This window comes from Stegastes partitus, unplaced genomic scaffold (assembly GCF_000690725.1).
Source record: "Stegastes partitus isolate 25-593 unplaced genomic scaffold, Stegastes_partitus-1.0.2 Scaffold286, whole genome shotgun sequence".
In the NCBI taxonomy this organism is placed as follows: domain Eukaryota; kingdom Metazoa; phylum Chordata; class Actinopteri; family Pomacentridae; genus Stegastes; species Stegastes partitus.
In genome coordinates this window covers 278,042-304,369 of record NW_007578017.1, presented here as the reverse complement: position 1 = coordinate 304,369, position 26,328 = coordinate 278,042, and the positions used below count along the sequence as shown (strand labels likewise).

General features: G+C 45.8%; 1 protein-coding gene across 1 annotated transcript in view; it reads left to right on the top strand.

The window, feature by feature from the left end:
* Positions 1-7,859: 7,859 nt before the first annotated feature.
* The window catches only part of lrp1bb (low density lipoprotein receptor-related protein 1Bb), a 187,997-nt gene continuing 169,528 nt past the window's right edge, over positions 7,860-26,328 (top strand). The window contains exons 1-2 of the mRNA XM_008282795.1: positions 7,860-7,881; positions 9,725-9,847. Of these exons, the coding sequence (XP_008281017.1) occupies positions 7,860-7,881; positions 9,725-9,847 (145 nt within the window). The remainder of the gene's footprint in view (positions 7,882-9,724; positions 9,848-26,328) is intronic.

Below are 26,328 nucleotides of genomic sequence, written 5' to 3'. Positions count from 1 at the left end.
TCAGGACGGATGTGATGAAGAGATGACGAGCAGGGGGAGCGTTTTACAGGTGACTCAACATGCTAGCAGAGCCACGTCTTTACAAATGTCACACAGCGCTCATGAGATGGAAAAGTCATCAGTTAGCTCATCAGACATTCAGCAGAAGAGTCTCAACATATTCCTGACTCCATAGTATGAAAACAGGGACTACAGGAAAGCTGCTGTTGTGTTTGTTGTAAAGCTGAAGCTGAAGATGACACACTGACTGGGTCTGAAGAATATTTAACTGTTTGTACAGAATGATGAAGACTGCACCAGATTAACACTCTAAAGTCTAATTAAACCATAGTGACTCAGCTCTTGCTGTGCAGGTCGTATAAAGACACGTGTTACTGGGACGTCTCCACCGCTCTGAGCAGCTCCAGCACTCCAGCTCTCCTGTTCAAACGCTGTCAGAACTACTCAGTGACGAGCAGATTAACTGGACAGATGTTTGAACTACTCTGAAGATAAGTAATGATACTGGTAGCTCCACCGTTACAGGATCGGTTCCTTTGGTTTGTTGCACATCAGAGCCTGAATGGGTCGGGTTCTGAATCTGTCGGGACGCTGCAGTGGGTTTGTGTTCTGCTCATGTTGGGTTGTTACGTTTATTTTTTTACTTGTGATCTGATCCAAGTCGTTAGCATCTGTCGACACAGTTTCCCTAAATTCTAACAAACCCTTCAGATCAGCTTCCACCAGGTGGAGCCTCTCGCTGTTCGTCACTGCAGCAACCAACGGAGGAGGCACTGGCTGGCAAGCAGAGAGCATTGTGGGTGTTTAGCCAGTAAAGGAGCACATGACTGCTGTGAGGCTCACCGACCACAGGCAGGTGAACAGGTGTGCAGATAGTGATGCTGAATCTCAGGGGAACGTCTGACGGCTGAGATGAAGGCTTTGCTCACATCGATGAAAACAGACATAAACAAAGACTCGTTCGGTATTTACAACATGTACATGACGTGTCTTCATGTAGATGTGGAGCATGTATGAGCAGAGAGACCACTGCCTCTGACAGCGTTGTTCCAGAGTCCTCGGCTCATATCAGGGTTTAACCGGCGCTCTCACGGCTGTTCAAGGTGGTTTGTGTTGTGAGCAGCATTGGAGGAGACATGTTTCCCCGCTGCTAATGGGACGGAGCTAATCAGATCCGTGTAGGCCGACTCCCAGCCGGGCAACTTTGCAGAATCCACTGAGGAGTAAAGCAGGAAACCTTAAATAAAGGGCAAGTCCATCTTAATCACATGCTTGTACGGTCCGGAGGCGAGCAATGAGACAGAAATGTCACATTAGCAATGCGAGGCGGTTTATTGCACCATATAGACGGTTTAGTCGCTGCTGAGTCCGTGCACGCTGTTAAAAATCGCATCCTGGCTGCTTGGAGGCCGCCGACTACCTTCAGCTTACAGTCATGAACAATTCAGACCTATTAAATATTAAAGATGTTATTATCATGTTATTATCATCAACAGACCAGAAGCTTGTGACCCGTCAGTCGACCGGACCGCTCAGACGTATCAGATGAACAAACAGATGACAGACGAGGCTTTAGGAACCCGTTCTGAGTCTCATCCAGTCGTTTGCTGTGTTTTAGCTCCTTGATTGCTGCTTCTGTCGTGGAGATGTAAACAAGTACGCCTGCAGCATGATGAATTCAATATTTATACTTGATTAAAATCAGCTCCAGTGGGTGATTAGGGGAGAACAAAAATCTAAACAAAATCTCGCTCGTTTGCTGCTCTTCTAATTAGTGTTGTGCAACAATAGCTGTTTGTGGCGGCGCTCGCTTCACGTGCGGCGCTTTGTCTCGCTCGTCCTGCTCGACTTTGACTGATGACGCTTTAGCAGCGAGTCGCGAATGGTTTTAACTGAACGTTTGCAGGTTTTAGCGATCGGGTGTAATTAAACGAGTTTGTTTTGTTTGTAGTTGAGCTTCCGATACGTTAACGTACAGACGCAACTTTCCGTCTCTGCAGCAGATCTCTGACGTGTTTTTTAATGAGGCGATCCGTTTTGAGGTTTCAAGGTGGGCACGGCGTCGCCAGATAACGGATGGCTCGCCGGGTGTCTCGGCGGGGGCCGGCCAGGATGTGATCCCTCACCGTAACAGCTTTCACTCCACTCCGATAATGCTGTTTAATCTGGAGGCTACACCCGAGGAGCTGACATGCCCCGCAGACACAGTGGAAACCTTGACTGGCACTTCACCCCTCAGTGATGACAGAAACCCTGTCTGCTTAAGCAGCTATTACTCCACCTGATTGGTAATCATGACATGGAGTGGGGCATAAATCCCTCCGACTGCAGCTGGTTAAGATAGAGGTCTTTGAAGGAACGCCGTGATTAGGTGACCTTGGATGGAGCCTGGAAAAGGGGGCCAGCCGAGTGGGTGCTGTACTTTTCTATTATTGGCAGTATAATGACACATTCTCATGCAAATGAAATTCACATAGGGTACATTCAGACCAGGGAAGAGCTCAGAGCCCTTAAATGCACTGAACAGTTCCTCAGAGGACGACCTGCTGCTGCTGCTGGTCTCCCCGGCGGCGCCGTCGGCCTCCAACACGACGGCCTTTATTTGCATAAACTGAGACGCTATACGTTCATCGTATGTGTCCAACTCATGCTTCACTGTAGCAGGTTTGCTGCTTCGTTTTCTGAGTCAAAAACCTATAATTTGCACACGTTCAAGGGTTTTAAAGAAATCTGCTGACTTCAAAGCGTTCTCATGATATAATATGAATGTACATTCATGGTATAAGTAAATAATTGTTCCTTTATTACATACTTCTATAGGACTGCTCACCTGTTCTCTGGTATAGATTTATACCTTCAGATTCATTATTCATGCTCGGTATGTGTTCAGCTTTTCAGCGTCTATTCATGGCACGTGGTGTCAAATAGAAAAAGATTTTATTTGATAAATAAATAAATTTCTTCTTTGCTCAGTAAAACCTTGATTTCCAGATCTGACACTGATGAAGTTTGAGCAGTTTATCTTGAGAACTTGGCTGATTGTGGCTCTTAAAAAAGTTCTTGGTTGGAAAGTTGAAGCAGGAAATATGACAAGTTAAATTTTTTTAATTTAAAAGTGCTCGTTGTGGTGGTTGATGTGGTCAGTGTTGAGCTGGTACCAGAAGATAGTCAGTGTCAGCCAAGTGCTTTTTTTTTGTTCAGATTTCTTAACAAAGCTCATAATAAACCAACAATCCTCTGATAGTAAGAGTCAGGATCTCTTCTGTTTACGGCGTCCTATCAGTGCAGCGCTCAGAACACAAGGACACGGATTCTGTCGTCGATATTAAACGTATGGATGCGTATTAGTTCTGATGCGTGCATAATTTAACGACAAGCGAGCCGCCGTCACTCATCAGGAGCTGCTCTCCTTCTTCAGAACAACAGCAGCAGGTGAACAAAGTGGTTCTGAGCCGAGCGACACAAGAATCACAACGTAAATATGAACACGTGTCGCCGCCGCCGCGCCGTACACGTCTGTGTTGTCAGGAGCGCTTTGATCACTGCTTGTGATTGTAAATGTTTGTTATCTGTGTCTGAGTTGGACCTGTGGAGGAAACTAAATATTACAAATAATGGAAATGATAAAAAAACAAGAGCCGAGTTGGAAATAACATAAACCTTCACTTTGATAGGATTGTTTCTCTCGGTCACTTGGATCCACTGACGTGTTAATTTGGTTCAAACCGCCGTTAATTAGCCGCTTTTTAAAGAGCCGCTTATCTGGCATGTTGTGCACGACACGTTTACCGACAGCTCGACGGGATGAGGAGTGAATGAAAGAAAAGAGAAAAGAGAGAATTAAACGTCCACACTCTGATGTGAGACGTAGCTTCCATTCATTCATTCATTTCAACATTCATCTGCAGGTTTACGTCTCTTACACAGTACTGTTTATTTACGTAGTACTTTTATACTTTTCTTTTATGTCTAATATTTTTGTTTAGATTTAGATTTCTGTATTTCTTGTCTTGTCGTTGTCGTGTATCACAGTTCAGTCACTTCCTTGTGTGTGAGCTCACGTGGCAACAAAAGCTTTCTCTGTATTTTATGATCATAAGCGCACGATGTTTGAATTTCCATCCATCCATCATCTCTACACCTTCATCCTCACTATGGGGGGCGGAGCCTATCCCAGCTGACTCAGGGTGAAGGCAGGTTCACCTGGACAGGTAACCAGTCTATCACAGGGCTACACTTAGAGACAGACAACCAAGCACACTCACATTCACACCTACGGACAATTTACAATCACCAATTAACCTCAGCATGTTTCTGGACTGTGGGAGGAAGCCTGAGAACCCGGAGAGAACCCACGCTGCACGGGGAGAACATGGAGACTCCACGCAGGAAGATCCCGGGTGTCCTCACCGGGACACGGACCGGCGACCTTCTAGCTGCGAGGCGCTAACGGTGCTAACCACTGAGCCACCTGCAGCTTTATTTGAATGTTATTTTGTAGATTCCTCTTGCGCTGTAACTGGGCTGCTTCCAGTTGGCCAATTTGTTTTCGACTTAATGGGGAGAAAGTGGATGAAAATTGTGGGAAAACGTTCTCACTTAACCCGTCGCACCACACGGTCCAGATGTCCACGCCGACCTCCAGACACTCGGACCCTCCACAGTCCTGGACTTTATCTCCTGTGGCTGAATTAGAAGCCGTAATCCGGCTTTAGATTACGGGGCTTGTTGCTGTCTTTGCAATATCGACAAACAGTTTTAGCTGAAAGTTTGTAGGGGCAGCACAAGTTCTGGTCTCATGGCCCCCCATCCTGCTGCTACTGTAAGACCACCGGATGTGGGAACAGGTTTTCATCCAGGAGCAAATATTTGTGCCGCAGACAATAAACGAATCGGAATCTCACACCCAAAACACCAGATTGTTCCAGTTGGTTCACCTGGTGAAAGAGAAAAGCAGCTGGCTGAGGATTAAGCAGGAAAACAGCTTTTATTCACGGCTGTCGTCATTTGTGAGTTTAAGGTGTTCATTTGGGGCTCAGACGCTCAGCGAGGTTTGTTCTGAGGCAGAATAATGAAAACAATCACGTATTTAATAAGAATGACTGACGTGGAGATGAAAAGTCTTCTGTACTCTCATTAGACTGGACAGTAAAAATGCTTTTAGTCCATTTGACTTGCAAAGTCCTGATGCTGTTCAAGTGATAACTTAATTGTCATAACTCGGTAAACAAACACTCCTCATATATCGTGGGCATAATTCTTGTAATATAGTCGTTTCTTTGTGAATGCAGTGTGCAGTAATGTATTCCCCCCGCATGTGGAATAAAAGGCTAGTAAAGAGCACACAGCTTAAGATCAGTCTCATGAATCATTCATTGTTTACTGGTGCGGGGATTTATGCCAAGAAGCAGGAGGCCGTTCTGCGATTGTCTCTGAAACTTTTCATACGGTGCTCCCTTTTAATAATTTGTTGACATGCCCCTGCTGTTGTTGAGAAAATAAAAGTGACCTCGCTTTATGGTGAAGGTCAGGCGGTATCTAATGAAGGCCCCAAAGCCTCGCAGCATTGATTTCTCGCTCATTCCACGGCTGGAATGCAGAGTTGTTGAGCAGCGCCGTGGGGGATGGCCGCGGGTACAAGCTGGTGTTTCCTGGAGCCAGACCTCAGATTCTCCAACACAATTACTCCTCTATCTTAGTGCACTGTTGTTTGCTTCCTCTTCCTTTTTTTTTCTAACACAGCTCTTGAGTTGGCTCAGCGATATCTAGTAAATCTTTTTTTTTTCCCCCTAAAAAACCCCCAAACTTCCAGGATTTAGGAGGAAGAGGCAGCGTGCTGCTGCAGAGCTCAGGTATAACCGCGGGCAAGCGTCCAGAAGTGTTGTGACATTCTGCAGTGGCTGGTCTGTGAGCCGAGTCACAGGACTCCCCGGTCCTCACGGCCTGATCAGACTTGACGTGGATGGCATTTAGGTTTAAATAGCACATGGCGGATGCCACTTCTAGAGAAATGCTCGTAATAAAGATTCATTATGCAGGTGTGGGGCATCATTGAGATGCATCACACTACAGTGCATCCTTTGGCAGATTAAAGATATGAAGATTAAGGGAGAGACCGCATTATACTGTTGTTATACTTAATAACCTGCTTAGTTTGGCTCGTAGCCCTGCGCTCATCCATAATGCATATGACCTGCAGCTGGCCAGGACACTGAGTCTGCTCTGACAGTGTGAGAGGGTGGAAACATCAGTAATCTGTGTGCATGTATGTAGATGGAGGTGGCTTCCTGTTGTCTGTGTGTGCATTAGCATAGCGCTGTACGCCGATGAGCCGGAGCACCGGGAGCATCTGGCCTAATGCGCTGTTTGCTCTCCGCCAGCTTTCTCGGGCCTGGACTCTGCGAGACCTTTGTCCTCTGGTATCTGGTACCGAGACATTAGCAGCAGATCCTTTAAGTCCTCTAAGTTGTAAGATTGAGCCGCCGCCGATCAGAACTGTTCCAGTGCAGCCACCTGGACCCTGCAGCCGGCTCGCGGTTTCTCATCACGACCGCCGACTGGACGGACCTGACGGACCTGACGGACCTGCTTTGGAGATTCTCCAGCGTGGTGGTCTGGTCATTAGGATCTGGCCCCGGTCGGAGCCACTCAGGTCTCTACACCTGCCGTTCCCTCCCTCATCCGACCGAGCGTTCACTTAAGACCTAATGCATTCCAGACCCTGACATGTGCTGTTATTATGGGATAATCAGAGCTGTCCACGTCGTGTGTGAGTGGTCGTAATGGTTCGGCTCATGCGTGTGCTTCAACCTTCTGCTGAACTGCATGTTGCACATTATATATTAATGCCAGCGCGTCTTTAAGCAGAATATTCCATCGCAGTATGTTCCTTTGTGCTTCTTCCTTTATGTGGTTTTCAGACGTAGCTGAACCGAGTTTTTTCTTTCCCTCCACGCTGGCTGCTGGCTGACCTTGAGCTTCAGGTCTAATGGACTATCACGGCCCTGTCAGGTTCATACGCCGCCCTCGCCGCTTTGCAGGGAAAGTTGGATGAGTTGCAAATAGCTTGTATAAGAAGCAGCGTCTTCACTGAGGAGTATTCTGCTGAACATGTCTGAACCGGGCCGTGGCTTCACACTCATCCACTGCACCATATTGTCAGCTGTGATGCAGTTCACAGGATTGTGAGGTCTCCCTGGTTTGTGGCTTAGCTCATTGGAGTATAATGTTGTTTAGAAAGATAAATAAGGACCTAAAGTCTGGTGTAATTCAGAGCTGAACATGACTGAGCAAACAGACCGGAGCTGACTCACACCAGCACTCAGGACTCAGTCCACTTCGTACGTCGGACATGTTTAGCGAGCGGCTCAACACTTTAGGATTCATGCTACATCTCCACAACAAAAAAAACTTGATGAAAATATACGCTGCGAAGACTGCTGGCGGGTCTTGCTTTTGCAGATTTGCAAACTGTCTTCCCTGTCTGCCTGCCTCCAAATAACTCTTTGTTCTTTTGAAAATCTGGCACATTTCAAAGGCTCAGTGGCTTTAATGAGCCACAGTGTTGTGCCAGCGGTGGCTGTTGGGTGTCAGGAATGAAGCTCATGATAATGTGGCCGGCTGAGTGCCACTGTGCGTTTCCCACTGTTATGGTAATGGGACCAGTTTGGCTGTTTTTCCACTTATAGAAAGCGGCTGGTGCCTTTTTTTTTTTTTTTTAACTTTCTATTCTTTTCCTCACCACTCTTTTGATGTTGGTATGAGCTTATCTGTTAAATATATAGTGCTGTGTAATACTACACCCTTATGCAGCTTTCTGATGCAAATGCTGCCGTATACGGACGAGGAACAAAAGAACCATGGAGCGGGTTCTTTCTCTCGGTACCGTGCTTGTCCCGGTTTTGTCCCCCAACAGCTGCCGGCGCTGCTGCAGCCTGTCAGGGAGAAGCTGTTTGGTAAAGAAGAAGAAGGCAGAGATGAATTGACATAAGAGGTCATTTGCTTTGCTCATATTTGCCCCCTTAGCTTTGAAGATGAAGTGGCATGAAAGGAGGTGGAATATCAGGAGGTAACTGGGCCGCTCGGAGGGCCGGCCACGGCTTCTTTCATGGCTTCCCTCACTTGCTGAGGAAATGGCCCTTCTGTCACCAGTCCTCTGCTTTTCAATGGTAATCAATTCAGCATTAAAGGTGTAGGAGACTTCCCTTTAGAGACTCCAGCGAACTGAGCATGCCTCAACCATCCTCGGGCCCGGCGAGGGTTTATTGATGCCGTTCGGTGCAGATAGCTGCAGTCGGTTCACTTATTCTGCGTATACGTATATTAAAAGATGACATGAGCTGTTTTTGATGTGAAATGAAAGCTGCTGTTTCTGAGGATAAATGTCAGTGTTTTACCGTCAAACCCGTCCATCATGTCGTTATGTTCATGTGATGTTCTCTAAACAGGTGACGTCATGTTTTGCTCGAGATCATGTTGTTGTTTCAGAACATTTGACTGCAGCCAAGAATCTGGTTTTAGCAAAAAGTAGAGAGACAAACTAAATCTGAACTATTTCACTGCTTAGAGGCAAAGCAGCGCTGATGGCCGACTGCAGAGGACCACCTTGACACGCTGTGTTTATCCGGCTCAACGTGCATATTGTTCATATTTTTCATTTTTTTTAGTCTGAAGGCTTTCGTGAGCAATGTCAGGAATGTTCCTCCTTAAAAAACAGACTCTGAATATTTCAAAGGGACCTTGATTTAAATGGTAAGATTTCAGATGTATTGCATCAGTGGGAATAGAAGAGGCAGAATGGATGAGATGTTTGACCTTTTCAGATTTGTCCCTGGGTAGTGAATTTGCTGGAGGGTGCCGGGGCAGGGAGCACTGGTGCGTTGAATTATCACTCCCACTGTTGAAACGCGGCAGACCTGATCTCCCACTTGCTCCACTCCCACCACTAATGGGTTAGGAACACACTGGGAGAAAAAAACCCGATGGAGATAGAGAGAGTGAGTAGGTGGGGGACTTAGAGCCTGTCTGATTGTCTCTGGGCTAAGCTCAGAAGCAAATTACCGTTTTTTTGCCCGGCGCCGAGGAGAGGCAGCGGCGGGTCACATTGTGGCGGCGGCTCTTGAGCAGAAGCTGGTGTCATTGTGTGGCGTGATGGAGCTGAGTCCGCCACAGCTACCGGCGTGTCAACGCCGTGATGGATGCTTGCTATGTTGAAAGGCTGTGATGACTTTTTAGTTGACTGGGCTTTCACTGAAGTCCCCCGGTTCCACCAGCGAATGAAAGCACAGCGCCAAGGAGGCCCAGAGATAAGGACAGACTGGCCAAACTGCTTTGTAGGAGTTCGCCATGCGGAGGACATCATGTCTTCGTTAGAGGAGGGGAGCTGTCACAACGCCTGGGCAGAACCTTCTCCTGTTTTTGTGGTTTCCTCTGACAAAAACATGTGGTTTGCAAAAGATATGCTGCTGGTGCTGATTGTCAGCCTGTAAAAGTGTTCATACAGCTTCATGTACTGATGCTGATGATTTTGGACTTAAACAGAACCGTGTACTGCATGTGATGATACAGAACGTCCATCTCGTCTCCACTCACGCTCCGGCTCAGGCCTGAACATCCAGTCCATGTTTTTCTGGTGAAACATGCAAAGTGTGTGCACAGCTCCATCCCCTCATGCCGCATCTTCTCTGTCTCCTTCTCCACCCTCTCCTCTCCTCACTCCATCCAGAAGCCATCTTGTGTGACGTAGGCGAGTTTCACTGTCACAGCCATGAAACCTGCATCCCCGAGGCCTGGCTCTGCGACGGCGAGCCCGACTGCCCCGACGACTCAGACGAAACCGATCACACGTGTAAGTCCATTAATCCATCCATTTCTCACTAATGCTTGACTGTCATGTGGAGTTCGGCCATAACGCCTCATCTGACTGCGATTGTCACCTTTACAGCACATGTACGTGTACTAACATGCGCTAAGTGATGTTGCACCAGAGAGGTAACCTTTTTTCTCTATCAAACATCCCCCTCTAGGCTTAAACACTCTCAGAAGTCTGTGGTTTTCTCTGTCACACAGAACAGCTGCTGTGGTCATTTTTGAAAACATGAAACTCACTCACAGCCGCTTTGTAGCTGCCTTCAAACGAGCCCGTGTGTTTCACAATACTTTGGTTGAAGTAGGTGTACACCTGGCATCCCGCTGAACACTGTGGACGTTTTCTTAGTTGCATATCCTGTCGAATAAAGTCACAGCGGTGATGTGTTGTACAGTATCTGATGTAAATTTCGGTTGTCAGCTGCTGCTCTCCGCGCTGACAGAAGCTACATAACACCATCCTTAAATCCTGCAGCGGATAAGGCTTTAATATTAAGATTCACACAAAATACTACTTGGCAAAGTCAGGACTTCAGTGCCTTTGAGGGTTTTCTCTGGCAGCGATGATTTCCTACCGCAGCCCAAACACTTGCAGACTCGGTGGTTGGACAGAACTGAACGTGTCTGCAGCCATATATGTGACACGTGTAAGGTCAGCTTCACTCCTGCCCCGGGGCATATAGGTAGAGATACCGGGCTTTCTTAAGGGCAACATAGGATAAGTGTCTGGTGATAAGTTCTGTGGGAACAATACGGTTTCAAATTAATATGACACGCCATCACCTGGAATGTTCTCCCTGCTGTCCTTTAAAAGGAATTAACTTCTGGTGCCTATAGAGTCTGATAGAAACCATCTCACTCACAGGCCAAGTGACTGGACACCCTCATTTTATACATCCATCCATTATCTACACACCGCTTAATCCTCACTAGGGGGGCTGGAGTCTATCCCAGCTGACTCAGGGTGAAGGCAGGTTCACCTGGACAGGTAACCAGTCTATCACAGGGCTACACTTAGAGACAGACAACCAAGCACACTCACATTCACACCTACGGACAATTTACAATCACCAATTAACCTCAGCATGTTTCTGGACTGTGGGAGGAAGCCGGAGAACCCGGAGAGAACCCACGCTGCACGGGGAGAACATGGAGACTCCACGCAGGAAGATCCCGGGTGTCCTCACCGGGACGCCAACCGGTGACCTTCTGGCTGTGAGGCCACGGTGCTAACCACTGAGCCACCTTTTGCTAATTTAGCAAATAAGTATTGCTCTGTGCAGGACTGGGAGCGCTGCGTTACTCTGAGAATAAGTGAAAATGCTTTATTAGATTATTTTACTGTCAAGGATTCAAGGTCTTTATTGGTCACAAACACAGTTATAGCTGGTGTGATGCTCAGTGAAATGTGTTGTGCATCTGTTCTACACAGAAACAATAATAAGATGAATAGAAATAAGGAATAAAGCACACAAGAAATCAAATATGTATATATATATATATATATAGAGAGAGAGAGATAGAAATAGCAGAAATAGATCAATCAAATTGTCTTCATATAAACTTTTAACTGACCTCCACAACAGAACATGGACAGTATTCTCCTAATGTTATAATTTACACACCTCTGGGACATAAATAATTCCCTTTAGCTGAGAAGCAGAGCAGCACTTTCACATTATTCTGAGCAGAGTGAACGTTCGTAAATCATGACGTGACTGTCGCTGCCACACACTCATAAAGTGACAAAAAAAAAAAAAGGCAACAAAACCAAATTATCAACATTCAGCGCAGGTTGCTCATTACTGTCACTCAGTTCCTGGGTGTAGGTTTTTTGTGGCATCTGTGCATAAATTGTCCGCACCGTGCGATAATTATTAACGTCCTAACGTGCAAGAGGTCACACATCAAGTCAGCTTGTTGCAGAAAAACACAGGACTTGCTGCTTATGTCAGAATTATATAATTACACACTTAGTGGCTGTTAACATGTTCACGGCTGTTTGCATTCTCTCCATCGTATGGATGCATCAACACGGTGGTCTGCTGAGTTCCCAGCCTCAGTGCAGGAGGAGATAAAACAACACCCAACCCGAAACGGGACGTATAGGGAGGAGATTGACGGATGGATAGCGCGTCCTCGAGACTACAAAGGCAAAAAGGAGATTGTGCCAAGTCTGCTTCTCTTCCCCTCGAGTTGTTTTGTTGATAAAGTGCAAGTTTTTGCTCATCGCTCTTCACATATATCAGTCTACCTCTAATACTGTGCTCTTGGCTTGTTGCCTCTTTTCTCTGGTTATTCCACATGCATCGTGTTTTGTGTGCCAACATAATTCCCATGAAAGATGGTGTGGGAGTGCTGAGAGGAGTTTTCAAAGTGGCACGCCGAGTATTTACACGCAGACTTTTTATTTTCACATTTTTTCTGCTCAACCTGTGAAAAACTGTTGCGCCGTGTTTGGTGAGGAGAGCACGTTCTGACTGTGGGAAAGAAGAGCTTCAGTTAATTTGTTGTTAAGCTGAAAGCCTGCGTTACGAGCAGCGATGTGGGATTTCAGAGACGCCTTTCAGAAGCAGGGAAGGTCTAATGAAAGACGCTGAGATGCTGGATGGTTGGGTTCAAGTGTTTCTGGCAGTTGACCCACTCCAGGGACGTAGAAGTTAGAATACCTCGACCTGCATCTGACCGTCCTCCAGCTTCATGCAAGTGCAACAAATCTGTGGTTTTAAAGCTTTTTCCTCCAGATCCTCGGCCTGAGCAGAACGTTAGAGAACATTTCAATGTGGTTCTGCAGATCTGCACCTGAGAAACAAGGAATAGCTGTGAGCTGTCTGTGAAAGTGGACACGCTGAGGCCCGTTGGCCGATCCCAGCAGACTCCTGATATCCTCTGATTGGGTTCTCCGTCACCTGTGACCTCTCACCGGCCCTGTGTGACGAGTGTTTTAAATACAACAGATAGAACGTAGCCTCCACACAGTTGCTGTGGGCCAAGTCGTGTAATCTCCAAAAGGCAATTAATTATCACTTCGATTAATGTTGGCACCATTTTATTTACAATGCCTGCAGAAAGGAGACCTTGCATATTCATCCAAGGAAATTGGCACAGCTCATTATCATGGATTATGTTTTGATAGAAAGGGGAATTAGATCAGCTTTGCCCTACAAACAGAGGAGGGGACTGGGACGTACTCAGCCTCCTTAAATGATAGCAAAGACTGCAATAACCTGTGAGGGGAAAAAAAGGATCTTTCATAAAGGATGATGTTCACTGAACTGAAATAAAAGCCCAGAACTTCAGCGCTGTGTGCAGCCGTCAGTGCTTTGATTTGACCGGGGATATTCTGAGCGTCGTACGGAGGAATTTATTATTTTTAAGAGGAAGGCGAGGTAATGCGTTACCCCCATGTCGCCTGGATTTATAAAAACGTTGGTGCCACTGATGGCCTCTCTCCTCCCGCTCCGGCTCGGTCAGGGAGACGTAATCACTGCATCTTCAGGGCTTGTGTGGTGGAGGGAAGGTGGCCTCGGATCGCAATACCAAGAGGCTGAAAAAGGAGGCGCCGGCTTATCCGCGGGTCTCAGGGGACGGAACGGGCTCAAGACGGTTATTGAGGAGACGAGCTGCCTTCAGGAACAGCTAGAGAATGAAAATGGCTCCACTAGCGGCTGAATCACAGGCAGTCTGCATCATAAAGGGTCAAACGTTTGCTGCGAGGCTAGCGTAGCATCTGGAGCGGTGGCGGCTAACGCAGAAGGACTGAGAGTCTGCATAGAGTGGAGTAATTACATCCATAGTTTGTGAATCATGCTAAGAAGCAAGTGTAAATGTCAGGGCGGTGTTGGTACGCTGTCTGCGTTACTATACAGCGGCACGGTCCTTCGCTTTCTGTAAATGTGTTTTCTTTCCATCAGCGCTTCCAGCTGCTCCCTGTTTTGATGCCACATGCTCACAAACAGTGTCTTAGAACATAAATCCTTCATGAATCCTCCAGGAAAGGATTTCATGGACTTTTGGCTGGTCTTAGTAGTGCTGCCACGAGGAGCTTTGTGACTGTGGTGGACATGGAGACCAGTGAATCCTCTGATTGAATTGTCACTCCCGGAGGAAAAGACAATAAAAGGGGTCAGTGGCTGACTTCAGAAACGTGGTCACAGAAGCTGTGTTTCACGGCCACAGCTCGGCTCGACCCAATCAACACTGATGTTGATCTCGGTGTCCTGGAGGCGCTGGGGAGGCGAGCTGTTCAAAGACGCCTCTCTCAGGGGTTCCTCCATTTGTTCCTCTTGGACGACGGAGGAGGGCTCGCCTCCACCCGCCTCCCCCACGCCTCCCCTCGCTCTGTACACCGAGTTCATCAGTGTCCCACAGAGAGCTGGAAAATAAAAACTGTGGAGAAAAGAAGTAATAAAGAAAATGTCTTTCATGATCCAGCACAGGGCGCGTCGCCTTTAGCTCATAGTCACGCTGCTGAGAGTCATCGATTCACTGACCTCCCGTATGAACCGAGCCGTTTAATGGCACAATAATACGTCTCATGGTGTTCAGAACATCTCAGATGTTTACCTTGGAGCTGTGTCAGTCTGCTTAGAAAACCAGTGAATAAACCATCTGCATGTTGTCTTCATGCATTCATTCTTTATGCATCAGAACCACCTCCAGTGACTCGTCTTGACACTTGGCGGCTCGTTTATTGACCACGAAGGAGGCCGAATTCCTTCCCTTTCAACTTATTCTTATTTCCTGTATAGTCTACGAGCTACTGACAAAGTAAAGCATTCAACAAGGTAAATAGCTCGGCATATTTTATCAGGCATTAGCGCAGCCCAGAGCAAGGCCAAGGAGGGAACGTTTTACATAAATCCATCAGACGCAGCGAGAGTCCCGATTACAGACGATGCCTCGAAGAAAAATACAAATCTGGTGACTTCATGTCAGCGCTGGAGTTTGTTTTGCTGATTAAAAATGTCCATGACAGCAATAATTACAACAATAATCATGCTTTAAAGGAGTATTGTTGTTAGGGCGGCAGCTCGATGGTTCTGAATCACCGGACTGGACTCTGTCTGCTGCAGGGACGCCTCATAACAGCCGAGCCGGTGCTTTGACCCAAACTAGGACACGTGTAGAGAGAGTTTCACAGAACCAGAACTTCTTCACCAATATGGCAAATAAATGATCGTGAACTAAATGTGACAGTTAGTACGTTATTATATTCTGTCCAGCATCACTTTAGTTAGTTTGGATGTGGATATTTTACACATTCAGAGTTGCTGCAGGTGTGTTAGTTCCTGTTTGACGTATCCATGTGACCTTCATCATGTTACTGTGATTGTAGAAGTTTAACCCTGAGAGGTCTTTGGCCTGGTTTGACCATTTCTGCATGCTTTAAGTTTGTCTTTGTACACCACATAGAATCAGGTTTACCTTCCTCATGTTTGGTATCTTTAGTTTCAGCATGACTGACTGACTTTATTAACCCCAGAAGGAAGTTCAGGTGTTACAGCAGCATGGCTGTTCAACAAAGCAAGAAGGCACCACAGAATATTAGCTATAATATAACCTACTATATTAAAAATCCGATTTGAGAAGTTTTGTTGTTTATTACAATAAAAAGCACAAACATGCTTAATGTGAGGTTTCTGCTAAAAGTGAATCAGTGTTTTTGTCTGTTTGCTTCTTTGTGAAATCCTTCGAACATCACAGCTGGATTTAACTCCTAATCCGACCAATAAACGTGACAGTGAATGCAACGTGAATCCCATTTCTTAGCTGCTGAAGTCGTGCGGCCGTTTGGGAGTGTGTAAGTATAGCTGCTGCGGTCCCTGTGGAGACACTGCTGAGGATGGCGGAGTGCATTAAGCCTGTGTGCCTGTGATGAAGCTGCAGTAACTATAGCCGTGCGTTCCCGGCTGCCTATCAACATCCTGCAGGGTATTTTATCTGGCAAGTCCCATATTGAAATAAATGTATCACAAATGTGTCTGGTTCCCGTGAGAGTCGGCGGCGGTAGGATGGAGGTTTAGGGGGTAATGTAGCGTAGCGCCTTGTTATTGAGCTGAAAGACTGGGCCTTTTGCATTATGTAACGTTTATTTTTCCTTCCCCTCCGTCTCCACCTCCCTACTGAGACGCAACCCTTCTGTTGACTCATCAGAAAACAGAAGCGATCTCTGAACGTGCCGTCGTTTCAGCGTGTTTACGTCGAAGCGCCGTCTCTGCATATTGTGGGAATTATTCAGTGGAAGGATCTGTGGATGTGGAAACGAGGGCTGGAAGTGGATCTGCATAATTCTGCTTTCACACGTCGGCTGTGGAGACGACTTATTAGAGATCTCACATGCTGCCAACACATCATGGACATCATGCGTGCTCCTTCAGCTCCGTCAGTTTCACTTTTATTCTCCTCACCTGCTTGTTTGCGAGCATGACTTCATGTGTTGAAAGGTGGACCGCGTCGAAGTCAGACCTTCTCTGATTGGAGCAGAGCTTCTGTACGCTTCCTCAGGCCTCCACCATCTGGTTACCAGCAGTGTGTTAAGCAGGCAGAGAACACACACAACAAATACTGTGTGTCTGAGCTTTTGAAAGTAGCCGTGAAGGCCCGAAATAAATGTTAAAATCTGTGATCAAGACAGTTTCTTCGCTCAAGATGTCACAGTGGTACAAAGTGAAGTCGTCCTCTTTGTGGTGATGATGATGCGCTTGTGTCGGGTCGCTCCTCCTCCGCAGTTCAACACGTTTCAATACGTTCAAGTGTTTGTATAGGCGAAACCATTAGCGCCAGCGTTTTGTTGCCTGGTGACAATCTTGTACCCACATTATGTCTCATCCTTGTCAGGAGCGATGCTCTGGGAGGAGCTCGCGGCTGCTTTGTCTTTGCTTTCACAGCCCCCATCTCGACAGTTAAGCTGCACTGACACATTTTCCTTTTTGTATTACCTTCCAGTATGAGTGTCATAAAGGACAGCGTCCCAGCTTGTCACGCACGGAACCAAAGAAGAGAGCGCATTTTAAAAAGTTGACATGCCTGCTGTCATGGAACCAGTGTGACATTTAAGCACTAAAGTCTACATTATCTCCCCGCTGCTGCTGCGGCGCAGAACAAAGCATCTGCGCTATGAGCTTTAACTCGGGATAAACACAGTGGCACATCCTCACCGCCGCATCCGCCCAGAATAATATCCTTTAATCAGTATGGATCAGAGCCAATGGGCTTCACTTATTAATTTATTTGTCATGAATAGCAGGTAGCCTGACGGGTGGACGAGCCAAAGCTTTCTCCTATAGCTGTCTGTAAATGCAGTCAGAGTCCAATGATTATTGCGAGCGAGCTCCGTTAGCGCCACAGGATATTCAGAAAAAAACTCCCAGTATCTGTGTGCGTTCTGCTTTAACCGCCGTCCTCATTAAAGATGCCTCCGAGCTAAAGAAAAAAAGACTTATTTACTGGCTTATGATCAATTGATTTAGCTTATGGGGCCAGCACGGCAATTTGGGGCCCACAAATCATTACATATATATATGTATGTATAGGAGGGCAGAGGTGGAGGCGTTTCACTGATACTATTAAAATTTAATAGAGGATCCAAAGCCACTGGATGGAAGATCTGTTTAATTTTATTTGAAGTACATACCGTGTAGTTAGCCTGTAGTGATTATAAACAACCAAACAGCCAAAGCTTGAGGCCTCCCAGATTTACTGAAATTATTAATGTGGATAGAAAAACAAAAAAAAGGATAATACTCTAGTCACTCTGGTCACTTTTACGCAAGTCTTTCAAATTAAATGTGTCTCCCTGATCTGGAGCCTCCAGCCACAGTTTAAGGTTTGGGTAAGTTAGTGAGCGGTTCCTGCTGGTGCGAGAGGTTTGTTCACACCGATGACCCAACCAGAGGATAATCACCAATTACCTTATGCAGACGGACAAAGCTAGCAACTGGCTCGGGAACATTAAACAGCTAAAGAGCCACATGTTTCCCTCAGGAGTCTGTGTGGATTTGTACCGCCTCCATGTTAAATAGTGCTATAGTCACATAAACTAAGGTTTCCAGATGTGTCCTCGGCTGGCGGCGCTGAGAGACGACGGGATGCTGACAGCAGCCTCTCGTGTTCAACTCAAACAAATGAGCAGTTTTATTATTTTCCTTTGTCTCTTTAAAGGACCGCTGCACTAGTTTTTCCCTAAAACACTGCTGACGTGCCCCTCTGCAGACTGAGAGCTTTATTGGATGCTGTAATTGGTCAGAGATCTCTTCCTAAAGCAATTTCAGTGGAGGTGGAATGTACACGGCTCATTTTGTGCAAAAAACAACAACAACAACAACAAAAACATTCAGTCCAGCAGCAGCAGCAGCAGCGTTCTGCTAATCAAATCTCTTTTTTATGTTTTAAATGTAAAAGCAGCATCAGAGGAGGAACACGTCCTTTAAACATCACATCACATGCTGCAGTTCGTACGTCACCTGCCTCCACCTTATTTAAAGATAATTTATATTATTCGTCACTTCAGGTTTATTTATTCAGAGAATCTCATTGAGCTGAAGATGAATCAGCAGCGTACAGTCTGCACCAGATCACAGCCATGACTCTCCCTCAGAGCAGCTGGTTTTAATGTTGTGGTCCAGAGAACGCATCAGGGTTCATCCTGTAGGACCAGAACCCAGTCCGCCCCAGTTCAGAGGAGCTTTGTCAGACCTGCTTGGTGTCATGAGATGAGATGAACTTTATTGTCCCGGAGGAAATGTGTCTCGAGCTGAAAGTGCCGGATACCGCTTCACAAATACAACAAATATTAAGAACAAAACAACCGTAACTGCTTCAGAGGCTAAAATGGGTATTAGCTCTAAGATTATACATATAATTTACACGGCAGCTTAGAACGCAAAATAGTCGCTCAAATAACTAGAAACTGAAAAAAGTAATAATACACAAAAATTTGCTAAATTATAATTTAGTGAAATAAGACACTGCTTTTGAATTGTGGTTGAAAAGAATAATTTAAAAAATAGTAAAATAAACTCTCTCGGACAAATTACAGCTCTTTGCTGATGAGCAGTGGGCCTATCATGCTGGTTTGCTTGTTTTTTTAAATTTAAATTTTATTTTTAATTATTTCTTTCACAATGTCCTGATTTCCATTACATTTTTATTTCTTATTGCTCTTGTCAACTTAATTCACTGACAGCTGTTTTTTCCTTCTTTAATTGGAGGGTATAAGTCAATCTGGGGATAAATGAAGACACAGATATGCTCGTGGCTATAATGTGAGCAACCTTTTCACTTAACTCTCGGTGGTGAGAATGATATCGTTCCTGTAAAATGAGTCAAATGGACCCGTAGAAGAAGACACACAGGACGTAGGATCCAGTTCAGACAATATGGGGAATGATTTCATGTTTTCCTCTTCAGCAGGACAGACATGCTCTGATTGAGAATGTGACAAGTTTCTGTTTTTTCACTGTTTTTCTGGCCTTTATGCCGTTATTGAGAGTGACAGTCAGAGAGTGGCAAATGCAGCAGTTGGCCATGAGCTGGAATTGAACCAGGCGAGGATCCAGCGTCTGCACACGAGGAGCATGCTTATGGACCCGGCCCGAGTACGTGACGGGTCCGGCTGAGAGTGTGTGAATTTATATGATGCTGGAGTGTGTAGTGACGGGACAGGACGAGGAGAAAACAACAAAATGTTTTCTCTCATGTATTGTCATTCGTTTAGGATACATTAATGTTGTAAAGATCCATAAACACGGTGCGTTAACTCAACACGACGCCGTGATAACAACGGGTTCAGCCAAACCGACACACAATCGTGTATTTATTTAGTTTTTGAAAGAACACCATCATTAAATACAAGCCAGTGCATTATGCTCTTAATGAGATCATTGTTCTCGGTGAATATTGGTTTTAGCCTCTCCAGCTACGATACATTTGTATGTATTATTCATTTGATGTTGGCCCCAGAACATTTAGATTATAACATTTGCATAACAGTTGGTCACAAAAGTATCTCTATTGACTAATTATGTCGCTGTTTCCCAATTAATGATAAACTGGCCTTTTTGAAGTTCTTCTTTCGGTGCGGTTTTGCTGAAGTGCAGCTCCGCCACGCTGTCCTGAGGGGCCTCATTGCTCTTCACACACTGATTGTATTGATTCTTTGCTGTGCGGCACAGCTGGGATGTCACGGATGCCCACACCTGACTTTATTCCATTGTGCACTGGAATGAAACTTGGAATTTTTTTTTTTCTGTGGGAATAGATCTGACAGAGCATCCAACACAATATACAGCAAATAATAAGTCACCGCACACAGGAGGAGGAGGGAGGCGGCGGGGCTCACGTGGTCTCATTGATAGCATGCAGCAGGATGCAGCTAATTTACATTCTGTAAAGACTGACGGAAACCTCGTGTGATGCAGGAGAAACATGTTTATTTTAAACGTTAATGCAGCCGAGGACAGAGAGGATTTGGCATCAGGTGTCACTGGATGCTCACAGAACTTGATGCAAATCGTTCATGGACTCATATATTTCTATATTTGCTCAGATGGCTGCGGTTAGTGGAGCTGTCTTGTGGGAATATAGTGAAGATTATAAACCAGAAAAACAAAGGAAATGAGACTGGATGCGTCCTCACCCTGGCTGACCTGATGTTACGCCTGCACTGCTTCGTTTATCCTTATGCAGCTTTATAATGATTTCTTTCAGTTATGTGTTGTTCCAAACGTGAAAGTCACTAATCCTATTACACTTATCGATCCGAGCGGCGCCGTGATGCTCCATCATCGCAGGACTCGCCGTGTTCGTGGTGACGTTTGATGGACGTGTTCACGGGAAATTAATGTCCGTTCTGTCTCAGCGGAGAGATGAGTCGGGGTGTGTTAGCTGGACAAAAGGGCCAAATAAAAGAGAAGCTTCTGGTAACCCCAACACTGTTTTGTTGTTGTTGTTGTTGTTGTTGTTGTTGTTGTTGTTGTTGTTGTTGTTGTTGTTGTTGTTGTGGTTTTTAAAGATGTTGTCCTGCTGCCTCCTGGCCACATTCAGGTTATGTTTAAACTGAACAGCGTGACTCTGAGGAGCTTCATGGAGTCAGCAGCTGTAGGAAACAGACGCTCAGACCAAAGTGCTGCTTTGTTTTTATTTATTAGTGTGTTTATTTCTTTGTGTACATGTTTGGAGTCAAAACTTTAATATTGGTAGAAGACGCCTCTGCCAGAGCTCGGCTGAGTCGCGGTTTCTCAAAAAAATCATTGAAAATGGGCATTTTATTTATTTATTTTTTTACAATTTCTAAGTAACTGCGAAACTGCCAGTAAGCTGGCTTTGAAATGAGAGTGACTTTAAGGCTTTGCAGGCGTTTGAGGGCGCTAACGGTGGCCAACAGCGTTCGGACGAGCAGCCAATCCAGTAACAGAGAGAAGCGGGCCAATAAAACATACAAACATTAGAAGGCTTCACGTCTCCCTGTCAGGAGGACGTCCAGCTCAGACGGCCTCTCAGCTGCTTTGACTCGTTAGACGGCAGCTCGCTGTACGATTCACGCTGAGGGTAGTTAAACATCATCAGTCAGCAGACGCATGTTCGGGTCTCTGTACTGAAGGTCCGGTCCTTCTGTGATGCAGGAGGTTTGTTCCTCTCCCTGTCTGAGTCGGGCTTCGGTCCTTGGAGGTTGCGACTTGTGAAAAATATTGCCTCTGTGTCCGGGGTCAGACAAATACAGCAAAAATATGCTCTTTTGGCTGAGTACAGCGTTTCAAATGCCAAGGATGTAAAGGTCGCACAGGAAAATAATTCTCTTAAAGAGCCGGCCCTGTTCGGACCGCGGCGCCGCTCAGAGCATGCTGGGGGAGCGCTTTGTTCCACCTTTGGCCAAATGAGGCTGCGGCGGCGCTAAACTCTGCCCCTGTTTACCTTCCTGCGCTTTGTCAGTTGTTTTTTTTTTTTCCTCACTCGGTTGCCATGGAGCCGCTACAAGACTCAGCGACATACTTGGAGCGACGCAGTTTGTTTATGACAAGTGGTGTCACCAGCAAACACCCAGAACACATCCAAGGATGCTCGCGCCTCCCAGCCGGGATGCAGATGTGGGTACAAACAGCCCGAGGAGGCAAATCACGCTGAGACTTTTGGGGGAGAGAAATGGCTATTTAGCAGCGCCGTTACAAGGCAGTTATAAATATAGACTTCCACCCCATCAGTTATTTAAGTAAAACCACGACGCCACGGCGCCCACGCAGCCACGAACCATCCCAACGCTCTCAGGCTTGAAGGATGACAACAGTAACGGCTTCACCAGCAGCAGGCGAAGGTGAAGACTTAATCATTTCCATTAATTTTAGATGCCTCGGCTCACATAAACAGACACACACACACGGGCAGATGAAACTGAAATATTCATGCCTTTTAAACTTTATGTTTATTCTTCCACACCAGCGACACAGTTTATGAGCCCAGACGTCGGCGTCGCGCCGCTTCTGACGGCTTCGTCTCCGTCAGAGTTGGTTTTTGCTTTTAGCTGCTCGTCCATGAATTCAGTGGAAGTCAGAACTACAGTAGTTTTAATTATTTTATTTAACCTGGAAGTCCCTCGAAATTAAAATCTCTTTTCGTTTTTTGGCGGGAGACCAGGTCGAGAAGGTACATCCAGTATAAAGTTATCAGAAACTTTGATTACAGCACAGCTCTGGTTTATTTTTATGTGTCATGAATCCCATCATGTGGCTGCTGTGTGTCGTAGAAATGAAGCAGTAACTGGCTGGAATGTCAGTTTTCTATTTGCATCAACTTGTTTGACATCAGAAATGGAAATAAACTGATTGATGCTGTTTCTAACTGATTAAACGAACTGCCTGAACAATTAAAAGTTTGCACACACGAGTGAAGAAGCGACAGGGACATCACAGGGTGATGGAGGTGGATCGTTACTCATATCTGTTAATTACTCTGTAGTTCAGTGTCATGTGAAGGTGTATGAAGCCACATGTATGCAGAGTGTCACGGAGAAGCAGGGTGACAGCTCCAACCCTATCTTCTGATGATCAGATGTGACATGCGGTTTATTGTTGGATTTGTTTCACCTTTGGGCTGATTATCCGACTCGACTGTACGTTCCTTCTCTCGGCTGTGGTTTAACGCTGGTGGGACACACTGACTCCTGACGTGGAGCTTTTCATGTAGTAATTAAGAGTATTTGGACCAGCCGGCCTTTCTTTTCTTCAGCCGGTTTGGAGAAGGTGAACCTGCAGGATTTCGCAGTAATAAGCACTCGTAGGTCCGCTGCTGGAATCACTCGACTTCTCTCAGCGATCAACAGGTCACATGTTCTGCAGCAAAGCGTTTCCCTCTCAGTGGCTGCATTAACGCCACCAGCGTCCTGAGGCACATTGAGGATGGGTCCTATTGGCTTTCTGTCTCAGCTCATCCCTCGAGTCGCTCTTTCTGTTTGATTTAACTCGTTCTTTCCTCTGTGAAAGCAAAACATGGTTAATAGTTATGACTAGTTTTGCATAACAGTCTGCTGTTGCATTGATCTTTTTGATCATCCTTATTAAACAGACTAACCGCCGGTCGGTCTCATGCACGTAAACAAACCGACATGTGGATGAATCTGCAGGTGATCAGGTCATCGCTTTGCCTGAGTCGACCCGTCGTTCCACAGCAGCCACATTTACAGGAAAAACACCAGGTTGGTACCAACAAGGACTCTTTACCAAGCCACCGGAGTTACAGTAATCACTGTTTACGTTGGCTGTGCAGCCTGTGGTTTCTCTGCATGTGAACTTCTAACGACGTGCTGTACAGTAGGAGGCAATCTATGGAAAAGCTCCGATGAATTATCTGCTGTGGAGCCTGGTGCAGTGAAGCCACTGCTGGCTCTGCTGTTTGTGACGTCCTGGCTTCGGTTCACATTCACTCTGTCATCCTGCTCACGATGTAAGAAAAATAATGAGGTTAGCGTTGAAAAATGTTGCATCCAGTAACTAATGCGGCTGTAGTCGCTGGATTCACTGATACCGTTATAGAGCCATTATGGGAACAACATGGCCGCCGCCTCGGGTCGGGCATCATAAACTTTAACCATAAATTAAGAAAATGAAAGCGTTATTTTTCAGGGATCTGGTTAAATCCCTGTACTTAGAGTCCAACGAGCGTCCCCTGCTGATTGGCTTTCTGCTGTTTTTCTTCCCGTACTTTATTATTCCACACAAACTGGCAGTGGCTCAGATTAACATGATTATCATAATGAACATAGCTGCTGAAATCCCCCCCAGAAACCTCTCATTTCACATTAAATAGAGGTATTAGTTTGGCCCAGCTGGTTTCTCCTCAAATTTGGCAAATAGCGCCGTGATTTTTAATGAACAAGCTCAAAAAAATGTAGGCGCCCCGGTGACTCCTCCAGCCGGCAGTGTTCATGGAACCCACGGCGACAGAATATTCACTAGTCTGCCTGGAATTACCTTGAAAAAGGTTCAGAGAGGTGGCCAGGTAGTGTGGCCTGATGACAGTCAGTGAATGATGTAAAACACAAAAGTTGAATTCCCCGGAGAGCTTGAAAACCCGGCGAAGCATCAGCATGTGGGCACATCACTGGGACTGGGTTAGCACGCTGACAGCAGCGGTTAGCTCAAAGTGTGTCCAGATGTATCCTCATGGAGAGATGAACCCGCACTGAGCGCGCTCAACACTGACCGGGTGTTATGCTGCCTTCAACAGGAATGAATGCTCGGTGTCCAAAGTGGCCAACAGCTGTGAGAACACCTCGGCTGGCCAACCGCAACACGGATGCTACTGTTAGCATTTACAAGCTGCTGATGCTAACCATTTAGCAAGCTGGTACCGCAATGTATAGAAAGTAGTGATGCACGATATTAAGACTTCTGGCCGATACCGACATCCGATATTAAGATTTCTGATGTCACCGATAACCGATATCACCGATAACCGATATTACCGATGTCGATATTCAGCTTTTGTTCACACTGAAGAATGAGTTTAAATAAACACTGTGAGAAAACTATTCAAACGAAGCCCAGATAAGACACACAGTCGGCTTTATTACGTAACAAATGTGAAACATATTTAAACATATTTGACGTTCAGTCCAGGACCATTTAAGTAAAAACATCTGTGAATTAGCAGCAAAATCAAACGTAGAGACGAAGGCGCTGATGTTAGAAAATTATCGGCTAAATTTGTTCATCTGACCGACACTGATATATGGGAAAAAAACACTGATCTCGACCGATACCGACGTGGTTGCTGATATATCGTGCATCCCCAATAAAAAGCTATAACAAAAATATGTCCCTGCGTACAGCCAACATTAACATACAGGCCTCCTGCTTCCTGTCCATTGAATTCAATCCAGTTTTATTCACGTGGTACCGATTCACATCACAAGTCATCTCAAGTCTTCACATAGTAAAGACGCCTCACAGAGAAACCTAAAAATATCCAAAGATTCTCGTTGAAAAAGCTCCTGGCAGCAGCAGGGAACCAGAACCAGGCTGAGGGAAGGTTCATCTGCCTCGACTGGTTGGTGTGATGGTGATGGGAGAGAGGACAGAACAGGACAGCAGACAAACAACAGACAAATAACACATAAAATAACCTCATTGGCCTTCGTCATGTCTGAAAACATCTCCACAGCTCAGAGCTTTCAGCACATTTCCACTGAAGGCTCATGAATGCTACCAGACTGGGCCGTTCATATGGACTCAGTAGAAACAATCCCTTTAAAGACACTAACAGCTGATCAGAGTTGTTCTTCCCTCAGACGAGATAACTCAGAATGTGAGGCAGTGTTCACCTGCTGCACACCACCACTCATTCCTTTACATCCTCTTGCTGCATGTTTTAATTAAACAGCTCCTATGTAGCAGCGCAGAGCTCTTTCATGGTGAATGAATGTTGATTTGTCACAGCAGGAAGGTAGCAGGTGTGTTAATGAAGGCTGCATTCCACTCAGAGGTGGTCCTGTTGTTGTGCACACTGGCTCCCTGTCATGGTTTCACTGGGACGCTCAGTGGGGCCCAGTCACCGTTAACATCATTAATCCCACATATATGGTAGCAAGTCAACATGTCTGCTGTGAAAAGGGTGTTTTACAGCGTAACTACGGGACTGCTTGTAATGAATGTGCAGTATTTAGGCTCCATGGTGGTGTTTTAATTTATAGTTGTGTTATTGTGAAGCAGGACGTTAATGCATATCGATGCAGCGCTTAAATGTTTCACCGCTTTGCTCAAATAAGCGCATCACACGATCATTTTTTCATTGTTGTCGCCTACCAGGGGAACATCTGCCTTCTGCTTAAGGTGTGATGATTAAACTGGTGTTATGGCTGCACATTTCATCTGTGGACATGATTAATTTATCAAACCATTACTGGGACCGCACGGTTTGTATCTGCTGGTTTACAGATCAGGAATCACTTAATACACCAAAGACACCATC